At 43.6% G+C, this 14,190-nt stretch overlaps 1 protein-coding gene across 2 annotated transcripts in view; it reads right to left on the bottom strand.

The window, feature by feature from the left end:
• Positions 1 to 14,190, bottom strand: part of LOC137333723 (mitochondrial inner membrane m-AAA protease component AFG3L2-like) — a 47,830-nt gene that overhangs the window by 32,608 nt on the left and 1,032 nt on the right. For both annotated transcript variants that reach the window (XM_067998035.1, XM_067998036.1), the window contains exons 2-7: positions 10,742 to 10,826; positions 9,253 to 9,315; positions 8,006 to 8,109; positions 5,685 to 5,834; positions 2,341 to 2,412; positions 242 to 366 (exon numbers count right to left, since the gene is read on the bottom strand). In XM_067998035.1, the coding sequence (XP_067854136.1) occupies positions 242 to 366; positions 2,341 to 2,412; positions 5,685 to 5,834; positions 8,006 to 8,109; positions 9,253 to 9,315; positions 10,742 to 10,826 (599 nt within the window). The remainder of the gene's footprint in view (positions 1 to 241; positions 367 to 2,340; positions 2,413 to 5,684; positions 5,835 to 8,005; positions 8,110 to 9,252; positions 9,316 to 10,741; positions 10,827 to 14,190) is intronic.

The raw sequence follows: 14,190 nt of genomic DNA, 5'->3' as shown, positions 1-14,190 counted from the left end.
TTTTAGGAAAACTGGTTTGGAGTTACCGATCTAGACAATGCAAAAAGGATCATCTAGATGCAATTGAATCAAGATCTGATGCCAGTGAGCTTAGTAACTTCTACAAGACCGGAGTGTCCCTATCGCCTGAATGAAAGTACCCAGCACAGAGTTATTACGACACTATGCACACACCACTATACATACACCTACACATATACTTATTTTAAAAGACCATACACACATTCTGTTTCCTGCTCACCCATCACTCTCGGTGTTGTACACTACTGCTGCACGATTTGCTGGTTCTATTCCTATTTCCTGCTGTGCATTTTCCAAATTGCGCTCAAACGTATCCACACTTCCAATATTAAACCACACATAGCTCTGAGAGAAAAAGGAATAGCATACCAAATTAGTAAATAATACAGTGACTTATAATTGTTACGGGGAGCGGGCAGGAAATTGGACATGAATTTAGATTTGAGGTTAGGATCAGATCAGCCATGATCTTATTGAATGGCGGAGCAGGCTCAAAGGGCCGATTGGCCTACTCCTGCTCCTATTTCTTATGTTCTTATCATCCTATATTTAGTACTTTTGTTGAGTAACAAATTTGGTAATTTAATAACATTTTATTTGATCAAAATTAAATGTGTAACTTTATATCCAGAGATTTTGGCCTAATCTTTTCAATATTCTCTGAAGCATCAATTAAATGCGCAGAGGTTGTACCTTAAACAAATAGATTATTCCTCTACAGTGATAATGAAATGAAGCACAGATAAGTTAAAATATAGGTGTTACGATCCTCCTTTCAAGACAATGCAGCATTTTTTTCCCTAGATTTTTTAATACAAATTTATATACATTCAATCCTCAACATTGGGATTCTTTATAAAAATTGAACACTTATGTACATACATTTTGGGAGACTGACGGACAGAAGTTTTACTCATTGTCCTTTGACCTGAGACTTGGGTTTAAATGCAACCCAGATCATTGTTTTATGTGAAATGAGTTTGGACAGCATCAAAGGACATAGGTCCACATTATATACCTGCCCATAATTGAGCACGAACTGGCAGTCTCAGAAAAGCCATAAAATGAAAAAAAAAATCATACTGGTGTAGATGCACATGCTTTTATGAAGTTGGAGTTCAGGCAAGTGATGGGTCATGCTTTAGCAGGGATGCTTGATAAAAATATTGGGTGCTTAAAGTAGTCCCCCTCATAGAGGTATTCTTCACCTAGATTAAGATAAACTAATCAACCCATGAAATAAGGAAGTAGTTTTAAAATTTAGCTTGCTGCCCCTGCTTTCTCGCCTGGTGAAGAGAATACATGCAGCAAAGAGAAGGCTTCAGAAGAGGGGAAAAAGGAGATAATAATCAGATGTTCTGCCGAATATCCAGAGCATCTCAGTCCACTTACAAGTGGGCAGTAGTTGCACTAATCACCATTGATTTTTAAAGAAAATTATCAATAACATTTTAAAATATATATATCACATTTAATAAGGCTACAAAAACATTACAAGTCCATATAAATCTTATCTTAATGTATTCCTCTAAGGTTTTACCAAATATTTTTTGCTACTTATAACTAAATTCCATACTAAATGAGATCCAAACGCTTGAGGTTTTAACTCAGGTTACTATAGCTTTAAAGGAGTATTCACTAGCCTTGCTGCTGAGTACGCTGCATATTGGACATGAGCACCCTCTCTTGGCCAGTCTCACTTTTAATGTTAAATAAAAACAGAAAATGCTGGAAATCGTCAGCAGGACAAAGCAGCCCGCTTGACTGGCACCCCATTCACCACCCTAAACATTCACACCCTTCACCACCAGCACACCGTGGCTGCAGTGTGTACCATTTACAGGATGCACTGCAGCAACTCACCAAGGCTTCTTCGACAGCACTTTCCAAGCCCGCGACCTCTACCACCTAGAAGGACAAGGGCAGCAGGCACGTGGAAACAACACCACCTGCACGTTCCCCTCCAAGTCACACACCATCCCGACTTGGAAACATATCGACGTTCCTTCATCGTTGCCAGGTCAAAATCTTGGAACTCCCTACCTAACAGCACTGTGGGAGAACTTCCCCACACGGACTGCAGTGGTTCAAGAAGGTGGCTCACGGGCAATTAGGGACGGGCAATAAATGCTGGCCTTGCCAGTGATGCCCACATCCCATGAACGAATAAAAAAAAGTCAAGCAGCATCTGTGGAGGGAGGATGGTAGGGGTAATGTTTCAGGTCCATGACCCTTTGTCAGAACTGTCCTTCAAAAAAAAACTGTTTGTAAAGTTTTCACTACATCGGGACAAAACAGTTTAGGTTAAACTCGACTTACTACATCAGTTGTAGTTCCTGGGGTGAAAATCACCCGCACAAACTGCTTGTTGACAACTTCTAGGCGATCGACCTGAAATGAGAAACAAACGGAATGAAGAGACTCCTGTGCCAGCAATAGTGAGAAATGTGTTTTTTCAATACATGTGAAAAGACAATTAATGTGATACTTTTAACACTCCAGAGAACTGTTACAGCTTCTTAAGTTCTGATCTGCAGTCAGTGTACAGTAATAACCAGTTCATAGCTTCTGAATTAAAATTCACACTTTCCCAAGTATGAATAGGTAAACAAATCTTGAACTGAAATTCCATTGCAAATCTCAGTACAAAGCAGCTGAATTGCACTCCAATCCTGTTGCTCCACACCTCTAGTAAGACCACCACTGCTGGTGGCTTGATGTTGCAGATACCAAAGTGTGTTATGATGCACATCAGGAAACCTACCAGTAAATGCAACCCTCCCTCCAATAATGTGGAGATGCTGGTGATGGACTGGGGTTGACAATTGTAAACAATTTTACAACACCAAGTTATAGTCCAGCAATTTTATTTTAAATTGTAATAAGTAATTCTAAGTAATAAGTAATTCTAAGCAAGTCAAGTGAAAAATGACCACACATGTTTCTTTGGAAACTCAGGATGCCATTGTGGATTTGCAGACACAAATACAAATCACATAAGTGCGGATCCGGATATAGGGAGCCGTTTCAGAGGAAGCCAGACTGCTACTTACTGGTTTGTCCGTTGCCATGGCAAAGGCAGTATTGCTCAGTATACCTCACTTACGTTAGCATCCTTAATATAAGGAAAGTGATATAAACACATTGTTACAGTAACAGATTCCAGCCAGCAGAGGTTACTACAACATTCACAGTTTATTAACAGCCTACCACAGGGGTGTCCAAGCTTTTGTCTTCATGTGGCATAGATCGTAGAGCCTCAGGGACCACATATAAAGTTTAAATCCATGTTCCCATTAACTTGCATATATCTCAAATTGCTGGTACTAACAGATCTAGGTGCTCTGATTCTGGATTTCACCAAACGAGGCAATGGTGCACAAAACAGCCCTTTCCAAACTTTCAGGCCCACAAAGTTCAAATAGGACAAACTTGCCAATAAGAAATAAAAGCACAAATAGGACTAAATTCACCAGGTATCAAGGGCCAGATTGCCATGTAGCCCTAGTACCACAGGTTAAACCCACTGGTATACAGTGATAGAAACGGAGTACTGCAACAGCAAGTACAGTACAGACCTGTACATGTTGGCAGTTAATATTTGGACTAAACTCTTCATTTTCTCAGTCTTAATTTTCTGCCCTTTTTTCACCTCCTAGTGCACAACCCCAAAGATGCTGGCAGACCTGGTGCTGGCACACTTCATGTGTGAGCCTAAACAGCAAAGGGATGATTTTCTGTCCGGCGGTGTTGTTGGTGGTGGCGGATTTCGGGTTACTGCGGAATGAGAAATTGGGCTACGAGCACTTCTATCCAGTCCATACTGTATTCATCCCCGACCTACTTTCAGTTTGGAGATACATAACCGAGTACTTCACTCCCACTCATTTGGAGCGGTAGGCAAATTACACAAGCATTCAGCATGTCAATGGAGGCCCTTAGCAGGCTCACTGAAATGTGCAATTTTTAGACAGAAGACCCACCGAGTAGGACTCCCCAACCGCCCCCGCAAGACCCCTGCCATTATAATGAGACTTACTGTACAGAAACTCTTTCCAAGAGTACTGCAAAACAAGAAGATCCTTAAAGAAGACGAGATCTGTTAAGCATCACCCACAATATCAAGGTTCATTCCACCCAGAGTGCACCATAACATCTAACGGGAACATACCCCGCGTCTGTGCCCTTTGGCAAGTGACTTTTACCTTAATGCTGAGGTTGCTTTGAAAGCATCCCAGTCGCAATATTTCACGCTTCAAGTGGAACTTAACATAAAAAGGCATGCCAAGGAGATCGGGGGGCAATAGGGCAAGTTTGCACCCACCATGATGCCAACAACCAAAATTAAAAAAATCAATGATTCTATTAAAAAGAGTATGGAGAAAGGGAAGGCCATGGGGCGGTGGATAGCTCTTTCAGAGACAACACAGGCGCAATAGATCGAATGGCCTCCTTCTGTGCTGTAAAATGTGATGATTCAATGATATCTAGCAGGCCCTAGCACACCTACCTGTCAATGACTGCAGTGAATTGGCTCTGCAGGCTCCGGGTCAACCGCTTGCAGATCTGTTCCACCTGCTGCAAGGACGCTTGCACCCAACCTGCACCATAGGGACAGCACCGTCAGCGGCAGGCAAGATTACCAGCACACTCAGATTTTTTTGCTTCCACCTATGTCCAGTCTAGCACAGGGATTATCAGCACCATCAGCCAATATGCTGCCCACAGAGGCATGGAACCAGTGCCTGATGCTTGGTCAGAATAAAGTGCTACTCCATCTCCTCTATAACCGACTAGCACTAGGGGCATGACATGGCTGCCAATGTCACCACATTTTCCAAAGTAGTGGTGGGGGGGGGAGCAGAGAGGCTTACCTTGGCAACTCCCTCAAGGTATGCCACTCTCTTCTGCATCAGTTCCCAGTTCACGCGAGGAACTGCACACAGCACTGAGCATGACCACCGGCTCCTGCTAACCGTGTGCTGTGTTCTGGGGAGAGTGCCCTGGAGTGACAAATAGGACAGCTCTCCTCAAACCCACCTGATACAGCAGCACATCCATCTTGCCAGTCATCAAACAGGGAGTTAAGGTGCTGCATGGCTCCATCACTTTGCTACGGACTCCATTTCCTTCCTCCATATATATTTTGTCTGTCACTGATTTCTGTCAGTTAACGCTATGCCCCATAAAACCTTTTTATAAAGGCTTTTTAATTTTTACCCATTAAAGACAGCCTTTAGAAAGGCTTTGAAAATCATACCTGGATGGACCCACAAAGTCAGCCTGTGAGCAAACTGACAGACGTAAAGCGCACCACAGCTCCAGGATGGAGCCTTAGAGCCTGAACCAGGAAAATCTACACTCAAGTGTCTGCTGTCAGTTCAATTGAGAACATCATAAGTGAGCCATATTGCGTCCTCACCTAATATCTACTTTCCAGCAGGAATCAGAGCTGGAACCATGTCAGGTGGGGTCGCCCAACAGTGATGGAACATGGAGCCTTCCTCATCTCTATGGTTAAGTACCATGTTACATGGTGTGTTGATCATAGGCCATGAGGGAGCCCAAGCTGTACACGTGCCACGTGATATATCTTATTCATACACTCACGCACTTCTTTTTGTAATGGGGAGGCAGATTTCTTGTGTTTTAAAATTACTTACCACACCTCGTGCCAGGTAATAATTTACAAAATCTTTCCAAGTGATTTCCCTGCCCGGGTCTCGGTAGTAGAAATAGATGAATCCAGAGAAAAGTCCAGCTATTCCCACAGCCAAATATCGGAATTCCTTATCATCCCATGGAAGGTCTCCCTAGAATGAATAAACAGAACAATATAAAAGACATTGCATAAAAATGTTTTCCTGTGTCAGCCATTCAGTCCCTCTGAAGTGAATTATTAGTAATGGAAACTAACGCCAATTAAGTCACCACAAGATTTGTTGGTAAGTTAATTTTCTAGTGAAAAGTTTTTTCAGTTGTGAAATACTAATGAAAAAGTACTAAGACTGCTAGATGGAAAATAACGATTGAAATCCTGGTTAAATATCAGAATAAGCTTGCATGCTTATTCAATGAATGACGTTATAATATGGCACATGCGTATGTGTTTATGCTCAGAGAATCACGTCAGAGTCAACTGCTCTGTGTTAGTGGTGTGACGTAACTTGTGATGTTTGATTTTGTTAAAAAAGTATTTATTATTCTCTCTGAATTATTCATGCGGTCAAAACACTAGAAATTCATACACTCACAGCAGCAGCAGCAGCAACAACAACAACAACTTGCATTTATAGAGTGCCTTTAATGTAGTAAAACATCCCAAGGTGCTTCACAGGAGTTTTATCAAACAAAATTTGACAACAAGCCACATAAGGAGATATTAGGACAGGTGATCAAAAGCTTGGTCAAAGGGGTAGGTTTTAAGAAGCGTCTTAAAGAAGAGAGAGGGAGGTAGAGAGGCGGAGTGGTTTGGGGAGGGAATTCCAGAGCTTAGGGCCTAGGCAGCTGAAGGCATGGTTGCCAACGGTGGAGCGATTAAAATTGGGGATGTGCATGAAGCAAGAATCGGAAGAGAGCAGAGATCTTGGAGGGTTGTAGTAGGGCTGGAGGAGCGAGGCCATGGAGGGATCTGAAAACAAGGATGAGAATTTTAAAATTGAGACATTCCCTGACTGGGAGCCAGTGTAGGTCAGTGAGCACAGGGGTGATGGGTGAACGGGATTTGGTGCGGGTTAGGATATGGGCAGCAGAGTTTTGGATGAGCTCAAGTTTATGGAGGGTGGAAGATGGGAGGCCAGCCAGGAGAGCATTGGAATAGTCAAGTCTGGAGGTAACAAAGACATGGATGAGGGTTTCAGCAGCAGATGAGTTGAGGCAGGGGTGGAGACCGGCCACGTTACAGAGGTGTAAGTAGGCGGTCTTGGTGATGGGGTCGGAAGCTCATCTCAGGGTCAAATAGGACGCCAAGGTTGCAAACGGTCTGGTTCAGCCTCAGACAGTGGCCAGGGAGAGGGATGGAGTCAGTGACTGGAGAAAGGAATTTGCGGCGGGGACCAAAGACAACGGCTTCGGTTTTCCCAATATTTAGTTGGAGGAAATTTTTGCTCATCCAGTACTGGATGTCTGACAAGCAATGTGACAAATGAGAAACAGTGGAGGGGTCGAGAGTGGTAGTGGTGAGGTAGAACTGGCTGTTGTCAGCGTACATGTGGAACATGACATTGTGTTTTCGGATGAGGTTGCCAAGGGGCAGCATGTGGATGAGAAATGGGGGGGGGGGGGGGGGGGGGTGCCAAGGATAGAAGGGGACTCCAGAGGTAGCGGTGCAGGAGCGGGAAGAGAAGCCATTGCAGGTGATTTTCTGGCTACGACTGGATAGATAAGAATGGAACCAGGTGAGCGCAGTCCCCCCCAGCTGGATGACGAAGGAGAGGCGTTGGAGGAGGGTGGTGTGGTCAACTGTGTCAAAGGCTGCAGACAGGTTGAGAAGGATGAGGAGGGATAGTTTACCACGGTCACAGTCACATAGGATGTCATTTGTGACTTTGATAAGGGCCATTTCAGCACTGTGGCTGGGGCAGATATCTGATTGGAGGGATTCAAACATGGAGTTATGGGAAAGATGGATATGGATTTGGTAGGCGATAACACATTAAAAGTAACAAAGTTAAAAGTAACATTTGAGTCACATTTGCAATGAAACTGAAAGAATGATAACTAAAGCAATTCTTTCATTTAGAAATGTTAAACAATAATAATGAATCCTTCAATGTAAACTTGACTTTCTATGTATGTAGATCTAGTTCAGTAGATTTTATCTCTATACAGCGAGTTACTGAGGTCACTTGTTTCAATTACAGAGTGGACGGACAGGAATTTTTTTTACATTTCATTAAAGGTACAGTATTCTACTTTGTAAGCCACTAATTAGCTGTGCCTATTAGTCAGCAAAAGGAGAACTGACTTTCCCAAAAAAACAAACCTTCTGTATCCGGTTCCACCAGGTGGATTCCTCTTTCTTCCCGCTTTTCTTACTACTGCCTCCTGCCCCACCTCCAGTACTTCCTCCAGACTCCTTTGGCTTTGCTGTAGACAAAGGCATCACATTACTGAGATAACTCCTGTATTTAGAAGCTTTTATCTGCACAAATCCTCCCATCAAGACATACCCACCTGAATACAAGAATTATTTAATTGAAGGGGAAGCAATGAGCCAATAGCTAGATAAACTATTAGGTGACATCAACTAATATAGTATGGGTACGGTAGCGTAGTGATTATGTTTTTGGACTAGTAATCCAGAGGCCTGGACTAATAATCCAGGGAACAATAGTTCAAATCCCATCATGGTAGTTAAAAATAAAATCTGGAAATAAATCTGGTATCAGTTAAAGTGACCATGAAACCATCAGACGGTTGTTAAAAAAGACAACTGGTTTATTCATTTCCTTTAGCAAAGGAAACCTACTGTCCTTACCCGGTGTGGCCCACGTGATTCCAGTCCCACACCAACATGGTTGACTCTTATGTGCCCTAAGTGGCCTAGCAAGCCACTCAGTTACCTACTCGAGGCAACTAGGGATGGGCAATAAATACCAGCCCAGCCTGCGACACCCACATCCCGAGAATGAATAATAAAAAGACTTTCATTTATATTGTGCCTTTCACGACCTCAGGATGTTCCAAAGCGCTTCACAGCCAATTAAGTACTTTTTAAGTATAGTCAGTGTTGTAATGTAGGAAACGTGGCAGACAATTTGCACACAGCAAACTTCCACAAACAGTAACGTGATACTGACCAGATAATCTGTTTTTTTAGTAATGTTGGTTGAGGGATAAATATTGGCCAGGACACCAGGGAGAACTCCCCTGTTCTTCAAAATAGTGCCATGGGATCTTCTACATCCACCTGAGAGGGTAGATGGGGCCTCGGTTTAACGTCACATCCAAAAGACACCTTCGATAGCGCAATATTGGGATCCCTCAGTACTGGACTGCAGTGTCAGCCTGAATTATGTGCTCAAGTCTCTGGAGTGGGACTTGAACCCACTACCTTCTGATTCAGAATGGAGAGTGCTGCCAACCGAGCTAAAAAGGTGAGTGATAAAAAATTTGGCCATTACAAATACCAGAAGTGGAACAGTAGTGGTATTAGAGGCACTAGTACAAGCATGTGTACTATCCCATCAAGAAGTGCATTCTCAGAGTCAAAATCCAAGAGTGCTTTACCTTTAGTGTCATTGGCTTTTGGTCCTGCTGCCTGTTTATTTTGGGGGAAATACTTCTCAAATCCTGAAACAAGAAATAATTAAATTAAATCTCTCTCTCCTCATACTTAAAGTAATGCGGCTTAATGAAATAATTCCAATAATGATTAAAACAACTACTGGTAAGGTGATTATTAGCCAAGGCATAGAATATAAGAGCAGGGAGGTCATGCTAAAACTGTAGAAAACATTGGTTAGGCCACAGCTTGAGTACTGTGTACAGTTCTGGTCACCACATTACAGGAAAGATGTGACAAGAGAGGGTACAGAGGAGATTTACGAGCATGTTACCAGGGCTGGAGAATTTTAGCTATGAGAAAGGATTGGATCGGCTGGGGTTGTTTTCTTTGGAACAAAGGAGGCTGAGGGATGATTTAATTGAGGTATATAAAATTATGACGGGACTAGATAGAGTGGATAGGGAGGACCCATTTTCCTTAGCAGAGGGGTCAGTGACCAGGGGGCATAGATTTAAAGTAATTGGTAGAAGGGTTAGAGGGGAGCTGAGGAGCAATTTTTTCACCCAGAGGGTGGAGGGGGTCTGGAACTCACTGCCCAAAAGGGTGGTGGAGGCAGAAACCCTCAACTTATTTAAAAAGTACTTGGATGTGCACTTGAAGTGCCATAACCAACAGGGCTACGGACCAAGTGCTGGAAAGTGGGATTAAACTGAATAGCTCTTTTGCGGTCGGCAAGGACACGATGGGCCAAATGGCCTCCTTCTGTGCCGTAACTTTCTATGAATCTACAAAAAAAGGAAATTCTAGACAAATAAAAAACACAAGTAATTCTTTTACGTGTCCAAGACGACCATGTTAGATCCAGACCAGTGGGTAGGAATTAGTAGAATGCCGCATCTTTACAATCAGGCCCCATGTTCTATAGATCAATGTTGATGCGTGTGCTGCATTTAACACTGCACATAGTCCAAAGGAGAGTTGATTGACAAGTCCCTTCTGGTTTCTGATAGAACCTCCAACATTTTAAGAAAATTAATAAAATTACCTTGATTGAGATGAGGGAAACTAACACATCTTGGCCTTACAATTATATGGTGCAAATATCAGCCAATGAACAATTAATGTGCTCAGACACCATTTCTACGTCTGCTATTTTAACTGATGTCTTAACCGGGACACATGAATTTCATATGAATACATTTAGCATTTGTAGGTTAATATTCAGTGTAATTCCAAAGCCTTTGATCTTTTAAAGGTCGCCAACTGTACAAGTTCAATCTCTTAGGGGGATGGGAGCAAAAAATTGGCAGTAATCTGCCAGAAGCCTATTGTCGCACTGACTTTTACAGCAGTTACCATACTACATTAGACTTCAAAGCTGCTAAGTTGACTCTACAAAATATACATACACTAAATTTCAGTAATAAAAAATCATTGTAAATCACTAGTTTGGCAATGATATAAATAAAAATATATTCATTTACACATTACCTTTTGGCTGTTTCGAACAGAGCAATCTAAATGTCATCATATTTTCTTGATATCCGGAATTTCTGCCAATGCATGGTCTGATATACTGGATTCAGAACAAAAAATTAAACTCGGCACAGGGAATTCTCACTATAAGCATCAAAATGCAACACACTTTTCTAACAGGATTATTAAATATTTCATTTTGGCAAAGTGTCCTGTCCCAAGTCTGGTTAAAACAAGACTTGAAACTATTTTAAGTTTAAATGTAGTGTTTCCTTCAACTGTATAAAGCTGCTGTTATGCTACATTAATCATCTTTCAACATATTTCAATGATACTCCTTCACTAGTTTGTGCGACAAAAAAAGTGTAGTGGTTTCAAACTGTGCAATCTTTGTTTCCAGCATTCGATTTACCATGTTAAAAATACGATTCTAAAAGCATTTCTTCAAAAATAGACAGAATAAAATTAAATCTTTTTCAGCAAAAACAACTGCAACACATAGCAGGTTGTATTTAACAAGTTTAGTTTTGTGTTCTGATTTACAGCAAAACTTATTGTGCTAAAAGTAGGATTGGGTCTAAAAAAAGAACTTGCATTTAGATAACACCTTTCATGACCTCAGGATGCCCCAAAGCACTTTACAGCCAATTTGCAATGAGATGTTGATTGAGGGATGAATATTGATCAGGACACCAGGAAGAACTTTTTTTTTTCTTTTTTTAAATTTTTTTTTCAAATCAAAATTTTATTATCCTCGTTCAGGATGCACTCCAGTCCCTGCGGTGCCCAACGGTCGCGAAAAGTCTCAAGCGTAACGGCAGACACCGCGTGCTCCATCTCCAGGGCCACCCGGGCGCGGAGCAACCCGCGAAAGAGAGGCAGACAGGCCGAGCGACCGCCCCCACGGACCGCGAGCATCCTGGACCTGTGGATAGCCACCTTGGACAGGCCCAGGAGCAGGCCCACGAGGACGTCCACCGATCTGCCCGCCCCCCTCCTCACCGGGCGGCCAAAGATCAGGAGCGCGGGACTAAAATGCAGCCAGAACTTGAGGAGCAGCCCCTCCAAATAATGGAACAGGGGCTGCAGTCTCGCACACCCAGTGTACAAGTGGAAAACGGACTCCTCCAGGCCGCAGAAAATGCAAGCGGCCTGGGTGTCCGTAAAATGGCGTTCTTTTTTTTTGTGGTTTGTATTAATGATTTGGACTTGAATGTGGGGGGGGCTTGATCAAGAAGCTTGCAGATGATACAAAAATTGACCGTGTGGTTGATAGTGAGGAGGAAAGCTGTAGACTGCAGGAAGATATCAATGGACTGGTCAGATGGGCAGAAAAGTGGCAAATGGAGTTCAATCCAGAGAAGTGTGAGGTAATGCGTTTGGGGAGAGCAAACAAGGCAAGGGAGTACACAATAAATGGGTGGAAACGGAGAGGTGTAGAGGAACAGAGGGACCTTGGACTGCATGTCCACAGATCCTGAAGGTAGCAGGACAGGTAGATAAGATGGTTAAAAAGGCATACGGGATACTTTCCTTTATTAGCCGAGGCATAGAATATAAGAGCAGGGAGGTTATGCTGGAACTGTAGAAAACATTGGTTAGGCCACAGCTTGAGTCCTGCGTACAGTTCTGGTCACCACATTAGAGAATAAATGTAATTGCACTAGAGAAGGTACAGAGGAGATTCACGAGGATGTTGTCAGGGCTGGAGAATTTTGGCTATGAGAAACAATTGGATAGGCTAGGGTTGTTTTCTTTGGAACAAAATAGGCTGAGGGGAGATTTAATTGAGGTATATAAAATTATGACAGGACTAGAGAGGGGATAGGGAGGACCTATTGCCCTTAGCAGAGGGGTCAATGACCAGGGAGCATAGATTTAAAGTAATTGGTGGAAGGATTAGACGGGAGCCAGAAGGTGGCCGGGATCTGGAACTCACTGCCTGAAAGGGTGGTAGAAGCAGAAACCCTCAACTCATTTAAAAAGTACTTGCATGTGCACTTGAAGTGCCATAACCTACAGGGCTACGGACCAAGTGCTGGAAAGCGGGATTAAGCTGGATGGCTGTTTTTCGGCCGGCAAGGATATAAAGAATGGCCTCCTCCTGTGCCGTAACTTTCTATGATTCTACGATTAACGATAAACAAGCATGATCCTGCTCTCCTCTGCCAAAACTGGTCACTATTCCAGGATCATTCTGGAACGCAAAGATAACACCCAGTTTCTCTTCACTGCAAACCATCTTCTTAAATCCTTCTCCCCTGCCCCTCCATCCTCACCTTAAACAAGTGTGAGGAGCTCATGGACTTCGTTGTCACGAAGGTTGAGACCATCCGTTCAGCTGCCTCTGCCACTTCCCCTAGCCCACCAAGCCAAACTTCCCCCAAGGTTCCCTCCCTTCCCTAGCCCTGAACTCTAGTCTCTCTCCTCTCACGCTCCCTTCGAGTTCATCTTGACCATGAAACCCACCTCCTGCTCCCTCGACCCTATTCCCACCAAAAAGCTGACCACCCAACTTCCCTTCCTGGCCCCTATGTTAGCTAATATTATTAATGGGCCCCTCTCCTCAGGTACTGTCCTCCTCCCCTTCAAATCTGCCGTCATCACCGCCCCCTCAAAAAAACCACCCTTGACCCCTCTGTCCTTGCAAACTACCGCCCCATCACCAACCGCCCTTTCCTCTCCAAATCCGTGTCCAGCTTTCCAGCAACTCCATGTTTGAATCCCTCCAATCAGGTTTCCGTCCCTGCCACAGAAATGAAAGTCACAAATGACATCCTATGTGCCTGTGACCATGGTAAACTATCCCTCCTCATCCTTCTCAACCTGTCTGCAGCCTTTGACAAGGATGACCACACCACCCTCCTCTAATGCTTCTCTTTTTGTCCGTATGGGTGGGACTGTCCTCGCCTGGTTCCATTCTTATCTATCGAGTTGTAGCCAGAGAATCTTCTGCAATGGCTTCTCTTCCTGCTCCCGGACCATTACGTCTGTAGTCCCCCAAAGATCTATCCTTGGTCCCCTCCTATTTCTCATCTACATGCTGCCCCACAGCGAAATCATCCAAAAATATGTCAGGTTCCACATATACGCTGACAACACCCAGCTCTACCTCACCACCACCTACGACGTGTTACGTATCTTGTCCGACATTCATTATTAGATAAGCAGAAATATCCTCCAATTAAATATTGGGAAGACCAAAGCCAGTGTCGTCGGACCCAGCCATAAATTCCAACTCTCTCCCTGGCCACTGCCTGAGGCTGCACCACACTGTTTGCAACCACCTTGACCGATTTGACCCTGAGCTGAGCTTCCGACCCCATACCATCTCCATCACCAAGTTCACCTACATCCACCTCCGTAACATCATCCGTCTCCGCCCCTGCCTCAGCTCGTCTGCCGCTGAAACCCTCATCCATGCCTTTGTTACCTCTCGCCTTGACTAATGGAATGCTCTCCTG

This window comes from Heptranchias perlo, chromosome 16 (genome assembly GCF_035084215.1).
Source record: "Heptranchias perlo isolate sHepPer1 chromosome 16, sHepPer1.hap1, whole genome shotgun sequence".
NCBI classification, from domain to species: domain Eukaryota; kingdom Metazoa; phylum Chordata; class Chondrichthyes; order Hexanchiformes; family Hexanchidae; genus Heptranchias; species Heptranchias perlo.
Note: the sequence above shows the minus strand (reverse complement) of the source record. Positions and strands in the feature narration are given on the sequence as shown.